The sequence below is a fragment of the Podarcis melisellensis genome (genome assembly GCF_964234715.1).
Source record: "Podarcis melisellensis genome assembly, chromosome: 14".
Taxonomy (NCBI): Eukaryota; Metazoa; Chordata; class Lepidosauria; order Squamata; family Lacertidae; genus Podarcis; species Podarcis melisellensis.
The window spans coordinates 9,482,977-9,497,886 of NC_138546.1; the positions used below are offsets into that span (position 1 = coordinate 9,482,977).

General features: G+C 45.7%; 1 protein-coding gene across 3 annotated transcripts in view; it reads right to left on the reverse strand.

Annotated features, from left to right (window-relative positions):
- Positions 1-7,127: 7,127 nt before the first annotated feature.
- The window catches only part of MAP2K3 (mitogen-activated protein kinase kinase 3), a 71,582-nt gene continuing 63,799 nt past the window's right edge, over positions 7,128-14,910 (reverse strand). For all 3 annotated transcript variants that reach the window (XM_081889323.1, XM_081889324.1, XM_081889322.1), the window contains exons 9-13: positions 14,408-14,535; positions 12,297-12,374; positions 11,316-11,455; positions 10,299-10,344; positions 7,128-9,441 (exon numbers count right to left, since the gene is read on the reverse strand). In XM_081889323.1, coding sequence (XP_081745449.1) covers positions 9,358-9,441; positions 10,299-10,344; positions 11,316-11,455; positions 12,297-12,374; positions 14,408-14,535 — 476 coding nt within the window. In that variant the 3' untranslated portion in view covers positions 7,128-9,357. The remainder of the gene's footprint in view (positions 9,442-10,298; positions 10,345-11,315; positions 11,456-12,296; positions 12,375-14,407; positions 14,536-14,910) is intronic.

Below are 14,910 nucleotides of genomic sequence, written 5' to 3' on the forward strand. Positions count from 1 at the left end.
GGTCAGGAGCGCCAATCACAGGCCTCGTTGTAAACTGGGTGGGTGGTGGCATCCAGTCACAGGTCTTGACACAAATCAGGTGGGTGGCGGCATGTGGCTATTTGCTATAGTTAAAACCTTTGTGGAGCAGTGGTAAAATTCAAATTACAGGGCACTGCCAAGGAGAGTCCTGCGAAAACCTGTGTGGTGTAGTGGTTAAGAGCAGTTGACTTGTAATCTGGTGAGACGGGTTCACTTCCCCGTTCCTCCACATGCAGCTGCTGGGTGATCTTGGGTTAGTCACACTTCTCTGAAGTCTCTCAGACCCACTCACCTTACAGAGTGTTTATTGTGGGGGAGGAAGGGAAAGGAGATTGTGAGTCGCTTTGAGACTCCATAAAGGTAAAGGGACCCCTGACCATTAGGTCCAGTCGTGGCCGACTCTGGGGCTGCGGCGCTCATCTCACTTTATCGGCTGAGGGAGCCAGCATACAGCTTCTGGGTCATGTGGCCAGCATGACTAAGTCGCTTCTGGCGAACCAGAGTAGCGCACGGAAACGCCGTTTACCTTCCTGCCAGAGCAGTACCTATTTATCTACTTGCACTTTGTGCTTTTGAACTGCTAGGTTGGCAGGAGCAGGGACTGAGCAACCAGAGCTCACCCCATCGCGGGCATTCGAACCACGACCTTCTGATCGACAAGTCCTAGGCTCTGTGGTTTAACCCACAGTGCCACCCGCGTCCCTTTTGAGACTCATTAGGGTAGTGAAAAAGTGGGATATCAAATCCAAACTACTACTCTTCTTCTTCAAAGATGCAGGCAGATTGAACCTTTGGTGGGGGACACCTCATACTCCTTCCGGGTTAGTTTGTCACCTTTGGTCCCCACCCTGCACTCAGTTATCACCTGCGGCTCCTAGAAGCTGTCAGCATGCAACAGCGGCCACAATCCCAGGAAAGTGAGTTAGGGACCTCCCCTGCATGCAAAGACAGATTGTGGTTGATTGAGCAGACAAGACCAATAGCAGGTCCAATGGCCCAGAAGGTGGTTTCTGCACATGCCATAGAGGGAAGTGAGGGGCAGATGGGGCTCCTCCGCCTGGGAAGGAGGCCCATCTAGAAGGAAAACTCTGGTGCTAAACGTCCATGGCCTTGGGACTAAACTCATTTGTGAGAAAGGCTTTGGGAGTAAACCCAAGGGGAAATCTGTACCCCCTGCCTTGTGGGATGTCTTTGGGAGAAGAAAAGGCTGAGTAAACGCTACACAAATCCAGAGTGGGGTTCCTAAGACAGTTGAATGGTGCCTTGTATGCTCCTTCAGCCAAGCTAGTGCCAAACGTCTTGCTCTGCTCAGGGATGCCGGGGGGGTGACTTCTGGGCAGCCCAGGACCCCCATATACACTGCCCAGGCTTGCACCCCGGAGAGGTCACTTTGGTCCTGCTAACACAGTGGTTTGACTTCACCCCCGGAAGCAAACTCCACTGTTTCTCAAGACAGACAAATGCCTAAAATTCTATTTTTACCGCCAGGGAATTACGGGAGGTGGGTTTTCTTTTTAAAATCCTTTTAAAAATTGCATTTTAATATTATCATCTCTCAATAAACATATTTTGCATGTAGTTTTGATTAATAAACACATTTTTGCAGTCTGGCATACCTCTCAGGGTTACCGTGAGAATAAAAACGGGATGACGGCAGGTGCCATCAGCATCTTGGTGGAAAACTGGGATCTATGAATGTGATAGCTAGTTAGCAAATTAAGCCTACAATCCCAGCTCCACTCACCTGGAAGCCCCGTCGAATTCAATAGGACTTATTTCTGAGCAGACATGGTTAATACTGTTTCACAGTGCAATCTTCTATGGTACAATGTAGAGGGGTAAACATATGTCAACAGTACCCTCTAGTGGTGAATCATGGGAAAGTTTGGGTATCACTTTTCTTATAATGATCAGAAAATTTCCCAGACAATGGGCCAACAAGTAAGGGAAACTGTATTGCAGTGCCTGATGGGATGAATAGCACCTGTGAGTGGAGACACAATGTGCATTTTTATGTCTACTCAGGTGCAAGCTGCAGTGTAGTGGCAAATTCAGAAGTACAGGGTCCCTTCGCGATAGTCCCCTGTGTGGGATAACTGGCCTTATATAACCAATACTGTATGCTTAAATCTAATTAATGCATGAAGGGGTTAAAACCATAAAGTAAGCTGTCCTGCCAGGCCTAGTTATGTTACTTCCCCTTGTCTTGGGAGGAAATAGGTAATCAGATCTGTCTGCCTGAGAAGCTCAGGATGTGAAGAGCTTTGGACTCGTTGCTCCAGCTCTGCTGAATGGCTCTCACCAGCCACTTTTGAGTTCATATACCAATAATCTAGGAACCTTTACCACTTTGTAACTAAACTAAGTTCTACTGCCTCTGCAATTTTTCTGAAGCACATGAACATGACCTTTGAAGGCTTTGCAAGTAAACCAATTTTTAACTTAACATATATGCCACATTTTTCCTATGAGCGAGGAGGGAAACTTTGGAAAGAAACTGTTTAAGGGGACATTTTGGAACTCACTTGGAGGGTCACATTTTAAAGGACTAACAGCCTATATTTTCACAATTTACTTTGCTGTATACTTTGTGACTTTAAATCTCTGCTGGGGTTCTCATACTAAAGACTACTTGCCACAAACTTGGATCTTGGCATCCAGTAATTTATTTTGCACCAATACTCTTACAGCCACATCTCCTCACAGCCATTCCTCCTTCTACAATTATACAATAATCTTATAACTATGCAATAATAATTATAATTGCAATGTATCCCTAATTATAATTATGCAATAGTTATAATTAGGGATACATTGCAATGATCAGTGGAGATCTCCATGTGTTGCCTTTCAGCTAGATGTATTATTTTCCATGTACATACATAGGCAAATAATTTGGAGTGCTCCAATATCTTATTTTGAGGTGGCTTAAGCTGTGTTTTCGCCAAAGAATTGATGTTTTTGAATTATGGTGCTGGAGGAGACTCTTGAGAGTCCCATGGACTGCAAGAAGATCAAACCTCTCCATTCTGAAGGAAATCAGCCCTAAGTGCTCACTGGAAGGACAGATCCTGAAGCTGAGGCTCCAAGACTTTGGCCACCTCACCAGAAGAGAAGACTCGCTGGAAAAGAGCCTGATGTTGGGAAAGATGGAGGGCACAAGGAGAAGGGGATGACAGAGGACGAGATGGTTGGACAGCTTTCTCGAAGCTACCAGCATGAGTTTGACCAAACTGCGGGAGGCAGTGGAAGACAGAAGTGCCTGGCGTGCTCTGGTCCATGGGGTCACGAAGAGTCGGACACGACTAAGTGACTAAACAACAAAGCTGTGTTTTCCTTGAAGAATTTAAAATAATGCAAGTAATTCCGGTCTGAACATCTGTTGCACAGAGGTATTGAGGTTACCGGGGGGCGGGGTGTGTGTTAAAAATGGATCATTTCACAAAAGCATCAAATGGAATTTCTTGCACTTGCCCCCGGTATGCATCTATTACATTCACCAGGAAGACAACTTTGGCATCGTTAAGCCACTTTGAGTAGACAAAAATGCTTAAAAATAAGCACAAAGCCCCTTACTTCTCTTTTGAAGCTGTGCCGCTATGAATAAAAGATTAATAGGGATATGGTACCCAATTCGGAAGGCATTCGTCAAAATGATGTGATAGCACTCTTGAAGTACCTTCTACAACCCCTCTTCCAACTCTGTGAAAAAGGCAAATGGCACTTAATTCCTTGCTTTAAGGTATAAATTCAGCATGGATAAGAATAAGGAACTAGGTGAGAATCTGCACTCTGCATTTAATCTGCTGGTTAGCCTGCACTTTCTACTGCAACCTTCTCATCGTTTTTTTTAACCGCACCAAAAAATGTGGCGAAATGATAAAACGATGGCAATAGCGTATGACATTTTAAGTTCCACCAGGAATTTGGGAATAAGTCAGGAGACAGTAGGTTGCTCTTGCTTATGCATTCATGGTGGTTTTCTACTCCTGCTGGTACTGAGATGGTTATACAGGATTATTCCAATACCTTTTGCACCTGCAAATGTTTTGTGGCAGACGTACTTGCTTTGTTCCCCATCCTTTTATACAAGTGATGCTTCGGTTTAATTTGTTTATTGCCCTTATTTTGTCATGCAGCGGGACCCCTCCAGATAGCACTAATGCAATTAACATGGGGGAAGTATTGCAGAACCAATAGAGCAGAATGATTTGTCAACAAGTCCAGTGTAAACCCACCGCTATTGCACTATTATTGCATCCATGTCATGTTGCAAAAATGAACAGCAGCGTAGAAGGCCTTGACGGAATATACATTTTAAAAACACTTGGGTTTAACAGTTTTCTGTGAGTTGTCCTGTAAACATGTAAGGCAGTCTGGAGCTATTGCAAATAGGCAATCAGCTCTGATCTAGGTGTGCAACTCATCACAGAATAATGACAACACATTATAGCAAATGGACAGAACAATTTGGGTCAAACCAAGGATGCCTTAAGCAAGCAGTTCTCTTCCCCCAGCTAGGGATTAATGCAAGATTTAAGAGCTGTGATGGCAAACAGCTTTAGAACAGTGTTTCTCCAGCTGTTTTTGGACTACAACTCCCATCATCCTAGCTAGCAGGAACAGTGGTCGGGAATGATGGAAGTTGTAATCCAAAAACAGCTGGAAAGGGACCCAAGTTTGAGAAGCACTGATTTAGAGTAAGAACATATCATCAAGGAAAGCTTGGCTGTTCCTTTTATTTAAAGTGTTTTATAGAAAAAAACACTTTAAATAAGGATAGGGACACGGGTGGCACTGTGGGTTAAACCACAGAGGCTAGGACTTGCCAATCAGGTCAGCGGTTCGAATCCCCGCAACGGGGTGAGCTCCCGTTGCTCGGTCCCAGCTCCTGCCAACCTAGCAGTTCGAAAGCACGTCAAAGTGCAAGTAGATAAATAGGTACCGCTCCGGCAGGAAGGTAAATGGCGTTTCCGTGCACTGCTCTGGTTCACCAGAAGCGGCTTAGTCATGCTGGCCACATGACCCAGAAAAACTGTCTGTGGACAAACGTCGGCTCCCTCGGCCAATAAAGCAAGACGAGTGCCGCAACCCCAGTGTCGGTTATGACTGGACCTAATGGTCAGGGGTCCCTTTACCTTTAAGAAAAAAATCACAGAAGAAACCGGGTTGGGTGGCTTATTTTATTGAAAACCAATGACCAAGTTCGTTGTTATATACAGTCTTCCAATTCATAAAAGCATCCAGTCCTTTCCTAGATACAAAACCATTTTCCATCCCCACCGGTGAGCCTTTTTTTGGAAAGGACCCAGACGGGGTAGGGGAAGCGGAGCAGAAAAAGCAAGCAAGCTGCAGTGTAGTTTAGAGAGAGGTATGTGCTTCTCTCTAAACTAAGATCAACCCAGAAGGTTCTCTCTGGCTCCACGTAGTTCCAGCTCATGTAACAAGGTCAGGAAAGCATTTTCAGACTGAGGGCCACATTCCTTTGGTGGGCCACGTTCCGGGAGCAGGCAAGGCCAGAGGCAAATGCTGAATGTGAATTTTACCTACATACAATAGGCTAATTTCTACACACACACACACACACACACCATTCACCATCCAGGCAAGCGAGAGGCATTTTTAGGACACATTCCAGTCAGGCAAAAACCACTCAACAAGTGTGTGAGGTAAGGTCAGTTATGGGCATGGCCATGACAGAGGGGGCCAGGATTCTCTCTAGTGGGGAAGCGGCCATTTTGTTTATTGGGTGTTCAAAATGGAGTCACTCTCGCTTTCTCAAACCAGGTTTTTATTAGAATATAAAAGTGGAGAAAAAGAGGCTGAAAATCCAAAACCATGCAGTTAAAAAAATAATAATTCACAGAAGCTTTGAAGGAAGAGGAGGATGGGAGATATTTTCCAGAAAAGTACAACCGCAACGTTAAAAATAAAGACGAGTGATAAAAATTATACAACACCTGCAATTCAAAAAACCTGCCACACAACACTTGCAGGGCTAACCCATGACAAAAGTGCAGCAGTTTGCCTTAGGAAGAGGTGAAGGGAGGGGGAATTCAGGAGAAAAATGGAAAGTGATTCATCATAAAAAAAAACATTAAAAATGGTGAAGGCATGGGTTTTTCGGGACAGACAAAAGAACGAACTTGATCATACGACACCTATTTAATTTAAGGAGGTTGTAACGCAATAGCCGCTGGCTTTGGTGGCTACAAGAAGGGAGGTTGGGCAAAGTAATAGGAGCCATGATGGCAATATACCACCTCCACTTTCAGTTGTGGCATGGCTACTGAAGCCCAGGTGTGGAAAGACAACACAGCCAGTGACGGCATTGTTGCCAGCGTGAAAGCAGATGGCGCCAACTCTCTTCACCCATTCCATATACCAGACGTGGGGAACCTTTGCTGAAATACAACTCCCATCAGCCCCGGCGGGGCCACTGATCCCAGGAGTTGTAGGTCAGCAACAACTGGAAGGCCAAAGGTAACTCCACCACATGCAGAAGCTACAGTTCCCATGAGCTCTTTATAGCAACCAATCCCTCTTCCCCAAGGGACTCTGCGAGCTGAATGGGGTTCTCCCAGCAGCTCTCAGCAGTTTCTGGCACTGTTTAAAGTAGGAAGAGGCTACTTCAAATGTATAGAGCAAATGGGGCCAGTGATGGAACTGCTTCAACTGCCCCCCAAATCAGCTTGCTAGCTTAGGAGACATGCGGGTACCACTCTGTAGCTGCTCCCAGCCCCTCGGCAGATGTAGCCTGAGGCAGACACTTCACGCTGCCAAATGGCAGGACCGGTCCTAACAGGGGTCGAGGGCCCTTAGCTCCCCACTTGCAGGTTTCCCGCAGGGATGTGGCTGGTCAGTGATGGAGCTTTGGCCTGATCTTGCTTGCATTTCTACGGTTCCAGAACCCTGGACCTTATTCCACAGAATTACGAAAGTAGTTAAGAACTTTTAGGAGCATTATTGGGTTTGGGGTTAGGAAGGAGGGAAACCTAATTTCTCCAAAGGAGGTGGCCACTTTTGAAGACCAAAGGCATGCTTTTAAGAATCCAGGGGTGCTTCTTAAAAAGGACCCGTTAAAAATTAGGTGGCTTGTTTCCCCCCCCCCTTTGAACCACAACGCTTCGCCAACACTCCCTAAGGCTGGTTGGTCTAACTGAAACTGCTGGTTGTTTTGCCAAACCTATTCCCACCTGGACATAATGCTGAGTTTTCAAAATATAATTTATATGTACAAATATATTAGAAAGAAGGAAGATAATAATAGATATGACTTGGCTGTGTGTGTTTAGGAGAGGGGAGAGAGACGTAATCCACAGAAACCAAGTGGGGCTATATAATATCACAGGTAAATGCTTCCCTTTTGTCGGTCGTGGGCAGGGCATTAGAGTATGACTTAGAAACAAGTGTCAACTGTGTTGGTAAGCACCTTTTCTGAGAGGATGAGGCAGGTGAGCAAAAGGAGGCGGGTCCCTAGCTCACCTGGCTTTCGCATGCAGAAGGTACCAGGTTCAAATACCAGCATTTCCAGGTAGGAATTGAAACGGACACTGCCTGAGAAATCCCAGATAGGGACTGCCATTTAGCACACCCGACACTGGACAACCTGACTCGCAACTTCCCCATGTGCAGGCATTAGCTGGCATGACAGAAAAAAGCAAGTCTGCTTGTCCTCGTGGTGGGGAAATCGACATGGATGCTTCTATCCTGCAATGTGTCACAGATGAAAAAGTGTCTGTGGATTTTAAAAAAAGTCTTATTAAGACTACAACTCCCATTGTCGCCGACTGGCTGGGTGGTACTGAAGCTGGTTTGTGTGTGTAAACTTTGGGGGGGGGAAGAGCAGAGAATGTGTCAACACGCCCCACCCCAATACATATAGACACATTCAACTGCTCTTTTCATTAAAAAGGAAAGAAAGAAAGATCTGGGGATTTGTTAAATAAATCTGGACGTTAGATTCTTCCCTCCACTACGTGAAATATGGCTATGAACTGCCTGCCTGTCCTTGGGACTCTTTCTATAGCGGGAGTGGGAAACACGTGGTGTTCAAAGCGTTGCTCAACTAGCAATCCCATCAACCCCAGCAGAGAGCATGGCCAACGGGTGAGGGATGATGGGTATGGCAGTCCAACAACAGGATGCACCTGTGGTCTTAGGTCAGCAGAGAGATGGCAGCTCAACTCAATCACTGCTTCCAGAACAACTTTGGAGAGGGCGAGACTCTGCTTGTGTTTAAAGAGGGGTTTGTGTATGTGTGTGTCTACTGATTTTGCCACACAACTGTGACTGGACAGAGCATTTAAAAGAAACTGATAATATATTACATTTAGCTGTGGAAAAGTGAAGGAGACGTCTGTTTAGGCCTAAGAAAAACGGCTGTTAGAATTAAATGAGTAAATGGTTTGGGGGCGATAACAAAACTAAGAGTCATGTTAAAAACAGAATTATAGGTGAGAGTCCTTCCCAGACTTCCATAGTGGAGAACATTTAAATAACTCTTCCATTCTGCTCTAAGAGCTAGTTTTCTACATACAGGGAGTAACTGGGGTGTGGGTTCAGTTCATAGATATCAGATCATAGAGTTGGAAGGGACCACGAGAGGCATCTAGTCCAACCTCCTGCAATGCAGGAATCTTTTGCCAACGCGAGGCTCAAACCCACGACCCTGAGATTAAGAGCCTCATGATCTACTGAGCTTTTTTATTATTTTAATGCAATCTGTCACTTGCAAGATGACGTGACACCACCCAAAAAACAACCAGCCCCACAGGTCTGCTGGTTAACCTGCGACAGGTGACACTTCTGTGGCTGCTGTGATTTTGTATGCAGTTTCAGATGGGCTCAGATCTCTCCAAGCAAAAGTACACATGCTCATAGACACACAAACATACACACACACACACACACGTACACACACACACACAGCTGCATTTCAAAAAGGCGCCTGGTTTTAAAAGTAACACAACGTGCTTTTCTCAAAACCCACCCGAGGGGGCGTTGTCTTGAGCGCCCTTCAACCCTTAAGCAGATTGTGCGTGGCTACAGTTGGGATCGAAGACGTCTACGTGTCAAAAACATGTCATTCATAGAGGCCTCTTGTTAAATAATAATAATAAAATCGCTCTAAGTCCAGCATGATGCTGAGAAAGGGGGTGGGAGGGAAGAGAAAAATTATTTGGGGTGGGATGGGGGGGGGAAGCAGCGAAGACATTCATTCTCTTTTGTGCAAACCACAGTTGGTGCTATAAAAATCCTTATTCTGTTTTCTCTCCCTGCCAGGAGAAGGCAGAGCTGGTTCTTTTGTTCCGATGGCGAGGTTCCGTGGGACTTTTAGGAGTCATCTCCTAGGATTTCTGTGACGAAGGAGACCATATCAGTCTCGCGGGTGTCGTGCATAGTGAAGAACGGGTGGGCCTGTTGGGAAAGGAGAAGGGTTTCAGTTTGAGACGAGAGAAGAGGTCTCATCTTGCACAAGGAGCAAAGGAAGAGGCAGTCATAGAATTGTGGACATGGAAGGCACCCCCAAAGGGTATCTGGTCCAGCCCCCTGCAATGAAGGAATCACACACTAAAGAGTCCCTGATAAGATGGCCGTCCAAACTCTGTTTAAAATCCTCCAATGAAGGGCAGTCATTTCCTGGATAGTTCAGTAGGTGGAACATGAGACTCAGGATCATGGATTTGAAGCCCATGTTGGGCAAGATTCCTGCATTGCAGGGGGTTGGACCTACGGGGTCGCCTCTCCTGGTATGCCCCGCGGAGGACCTTAAGGTCCACAAATGACAACATTTTGGAGGTCCCAGGTCGCAAGGTGGTTAGATTGGTCTCAACTAGGCCCAGGGCCTTTTCAGTACTGGCCCCCAACTTGGTGGATCGCTCTGTCACAAGAGACTAGGGCCCTGCGGGACTTGACATCTTTCCGCAGGGCCTGCAAGAGAGAGCTGTTCTGCCTGGCCTTTGGTTTGGACTCAGTCTGACCCTTATGTTTCCCTCCCCTTATGGTTTTTGATCTATGGGCTACTTTTAAAATGAGGCTGCATTTCAAATTGCATTTTGAACCTTTATTTTAAATTGGTTCCCCCCTATTATGTTTTTACTGAGCCCAGCTCTGGCCAGGGCGGGCGGGGTATAAATAAAATTATTATTATTGCTATTATTATTATTATTGATGACTCTCGTGGTCCCTTCCAACTCTACAATTCTATTAATTCCTTGCTGGCACCACATAACCCTTAACCAAATTTGGAGAAGGAAGGAAGAAGAGACACTCACCATGAGTTCCACATAACTCAATCGTTCGGCAGGATTCTTCCTCAAACTGAGAGAACGAAAAACAAGGAAAGGAAATTCGTGAGTGTTAAGAGGTCGGTTATACAAAACATTAAGAACTTTAGAGAAAAGCTGGATAGACATTATGTTGCTATGAAGGAAGTAAACATTAAATGTAACTTTTTCATAGCAAAGAAGCCATTGGTTTTATTTGTGTGGCATTTTAATATAGTCCTGAATCAGGTTGTTTTATGTAAATAGAGTTTTGTGATATAACATCAAAATTATCAAACTGAAGCCTCTAAAAGCCCTTGAATAAGTCACGGTGCCAGATTTTAAAGCTTTGTATAATCGGCAAATGTCCAATTCTGATGTCCAAATCTGAACTCTGCTGAACAGTGTTTCCAAACTTTTAGAGACTTCAGATTGATAATTTTGATGTTTTGCATTATTCCATAAAGTTTTCTATACTGTAAATGTTTCTGGCCATCGTGTTGTTTTTGTTATTGCCGAGTCACATTTTGCAACACAGGGGTTGTTTGTTTACTTATTGCTACCATGTGACTACAGGGGTAAATCTGGGCTGGGGCTGGGGGTGGTGAGAGTTTGGCAGGTGCCCCTCGTTCCCAAGGCACAGGTTTGCGCATGAATCATCCACATGAACCCAGAGATGCTTCTCCCAGGAATTTCACATGCTGGTGAAGTTCACTGCAAGCTGCTAATAACAGACGGTGGGAAAACGAGGTTCCTATTCCTACAAATCACTCCAGCAGCAAAGCTCAGGTGGTGAAGAAGCTGTATTGCCTAAAACCATCAACAGCCAAGGGGCACCTAAACCAGATTAAAATACCCGAGGGTAAAACCTACTTCGATAAAAACCAACTTGGGAGATGTTGCTAGGGACGTTCTGCATGCAAAGCTAGGGGTGTTTTGAAGCACTGTGCTGCAAGGAAATGGATCACCTCCGGTGCAGTGCATTCTGGGAGACAAGATGGTGGCCTGGATAGGAAGAGCACCTACCACTGGGCTGTGAAGTCCACAAAGTTCTGTGAGAAGTGCTCCGCAGGCAGCTGAGGCGAGGGCTCTTCCACCACTTGCTTCAGCTGCTGGAAAGGGGTGCCCCAGGATTCGTACGGGAATCGGAGAATGGCCATTTCAATCTGAGAGGGAGAGAGCAGAACAGAACATAAACAGAGAGCCCTTCCTGGTCAAACGGAACCTCTACCTGGGTCCAGTGTTTCTGCTTGCTGCAGTGGCCAACCAGAAAGCCTGAAGGCAACAGTTTCATAGTCCTACATCCCTGATATTTCTTATTTGGAGGTATCCTGCCTTGGAACAAGGAGGCTCTATTTAGCTATCACACCCAGTAGCCACTGATGAAACTCTCCCTGTGATTTTTTTTTTTTAATCCTCTTTTAAAGCTAAGTACACCAATACACAGGGACGCGGGTGGCACTGTGGGTTAAACCACAGAGCATAGGGCTTGCCAATAAAAAGGTTGGCAGTTTGAATCCCCGCAACGGGGTGAGCTCCCATTGCTCAGTCCCTGCTCCTACCAACCTAGGAGTTCGAAAGCATGTCAAAATGCAAGTAGATAAATAGGTACCACTCCGGCGCGAAGGTAAACGGCGCTTCCGTGCACTGCTCTGGTTTGCCAGAAGTGGCTTAGTCATGCTGGCCACATGACCCGGAAGCTGTACGCCGACTCCCTCGGCTAATAAAGCGAGATGAGCACCGCAACCCCAGAGTTGGCCATGACTGGACCTAATGGTCAGGGGTCCCTTTACCTTTACACCAATACACACCCCTGCACCTGGTAGCAGGGAGTTCCATATGTCTATTCTAAATTGGGGCAAGCCCCACAACAAGGTGACAATATCTCATGCAATATATTTCATAGATCCCCAACAGTGTTCACGTGTTTCCTGACTGTAGAATTCTTAAACCCACTAGATTACTGATGCCTTTACACACAGACACACTTCTGAGTAGATTTCTTACCAAGGTGATGCCCAGGCTCCAGACGTCCGATTTCACATTGTACCCCTGCTGGTTCAGCTCAGGGTTTATTCTCTCTGGCTGCAAAGGAAAGGTATTGAAAAGGGTTGGCACGGTCTGGTGGTTGAGCTACAGAAAGCTGGATTCAAGTCCCTGCCTGGCCACAAAAGCTCACCTTGAGCCAGGCCACTCCTTCTCTCAGCAAACTACCCTGCACGGTTGTTTTAAGGATAAAAAGGGGAGGCGAAGAACCATTCCCCCAAGTTCCTTGCAGGTAGGGTAAGATATAAATATACTGTTTGTGCCTGCAGAAATTTCAGGGCAGACACACTGCACATTACGTACAGTGCTACCTCAGGTTACGAACAGTCCTGCTTACAACTGCTTCAGGTTACGAACTCCACAAACCCAGAAGTAGGTGTCCCGGGTTGCGAACTTTGCCCCGGATACAAACGCAATCCGCTTCCGGGGTCGCAGGAGGCCTATCTAGGGAATGCGCGCCTCAGGTTAAGAATGGACTTCCAGAATGAATTAAGTTCGTAACCCGAGGTACCACTGTTAATTCCTGCTGAAATCCTGTGGGGGGGTTTTAATACTGCAAATACCCAGATACGTTTTGCTGTGCCCTACAAGAGCACAAGAGTTATCCTCCAGGCAGCAATCGTGCCCATTCACATTGGGGGAAGCATCACAGAACAACTAACGAAGTGGAATGACATGTGGACAAACACTACAGTGGTACCTCAGGTTAAGAACTTAATTCGTTCTGGAGGTCCATCCTTAACCTGAGGTACCACTTTAGCTAATGGGGCCTCCCGCCACCGCTACACGATTTCTGTTCTCATCCTGAAGCAAAGTGCTTAACCTGAGGTACTATTTCTGGGTTAGCGGAGTCTGTAACCTGAAGCATCTGTAACCCAAGGTACCACTGTATACACTCCCACCCATTCACCCCAAAGAGAGCCTGGAAAGGGTCCTCAGCCAAGTGACAATCATTCTGTTGAAGCTACCAAGAAGGAGGAATTGGGTTCTTTGTGTGCTCTTTGAACATCACGGGGCATTTATTCTGGCACCGTTAAATGCACTTTTGGAGGGGAAGTTCAAAGAAGTCCCCTATTGTCAATGTAAACGTTTCTGTGAATCCAGAGAGGCAGACTAATAATAATTATTACTACAATTATAATTATAATAATTTTTATGCCACCCATCAGACTGGGTTGCCGCAGCTACTCTGGGCGGCTCCCAACAAATTATAAAACCACAGTAGAACTTGAAAACGCATGCACTTAAGCACCACTTCTCTTCCTGGGATATACGTAAGATTTGTACTTGAACTCACTTTATGGAAATTCCCAGGATGATCAAATGCATTTTATGTTTTTTGGGGGGTCCTTTCAGATAAGAACACATCCATCTCTTTCTTCCAGAGCAGCTAAATATTGCGCATGTGAAACTCACCAGAGTTCATTTGAGCAAACTTATAATTTTGTTTTCCATGCTTGCCTAAGACTGTTATTAGTAATTTTATCAGTCTGGTTTCCCATTATTGATACAATTTATATTACCACCCTTTATCCGAAGATCCCAGGGCCTGGTATTATTGTATAAACAGCTCAGGATCGCAATACCTCAAGGACCACCTCTCCCCATATGAACCCACCTGGACCCTACAGTCATCACCTGCGGCCCTTCTTTGTGTGCCTCCTCTGCAAGAGGTCCGGAGGGTAGCAACATGAGAGGAGCGGGGCCTTTTCTGTGGTGGCTGCCCACTTGTGGGATGCTCTTCCCAAGGAGGCTTGTCTGGTGCCTTCATTTAAACGCCAGACAAAAGCATTCCTCTTCTCCCAGGCCTTTGGGCTAATTAAACAATCTATAGCCTCTTATACTGGTGAGTGGTTATTGTTTACATTTGTTACCAGGTCATGTATTTTTGTGTTTTTATATTGTACACCACCCTGTGATCCTCGGATATAGGAAAAAAACGAACCAACAAATAAATAATTGTGCATGTTTCTTCCTGAAGGCTGATCACAAAAAAACTGATTGATTGAACAGAGGGGGGCTGGGAGACAAGAGAAGGGCGGTGCGCCCCAAACAACTGATCAAAAACTCACCGCCATATAAGGTTTGCAACCAGCATCCAGGGTCTTCGCCACAGAATCTACCAAGTATCCACTGATCCCAAAGTCACACATTTTGACATGTCCCTGTTTATTGATAAGGACGTTGGACGGCTTCACATCTGTTAAGAGGAAGATGCACAAAGAGAGCGGTTAACGCTTCTTTCTCTGGATCGGCTAGGGAGACTTCCCTCCGTTAATTATTTTTTTTTAATGAAAAACTGAGGTCCAGCTCCGAGGGCCTTCTGGCGGTTCCCTCACTGTGAGAAGTGAAGCTACAGGGAACCAGGCAGAGGGCCTTCTCGGTCGTGGCACCCGCCCTGTGGAACGCATCAGATGTCAAGGAAATAAACAACTATCTGACTTTTAGAAGACATCTGTTTAGATAAGTTTTTGATGTCTGGTGTTTTATCGTTTTTTTATTATTATCATTGATTCTATTGGGAGCCACCCAGAGTGGCTGGGGAAACCCAGCCAGATGGGCGGGGTATAAATAA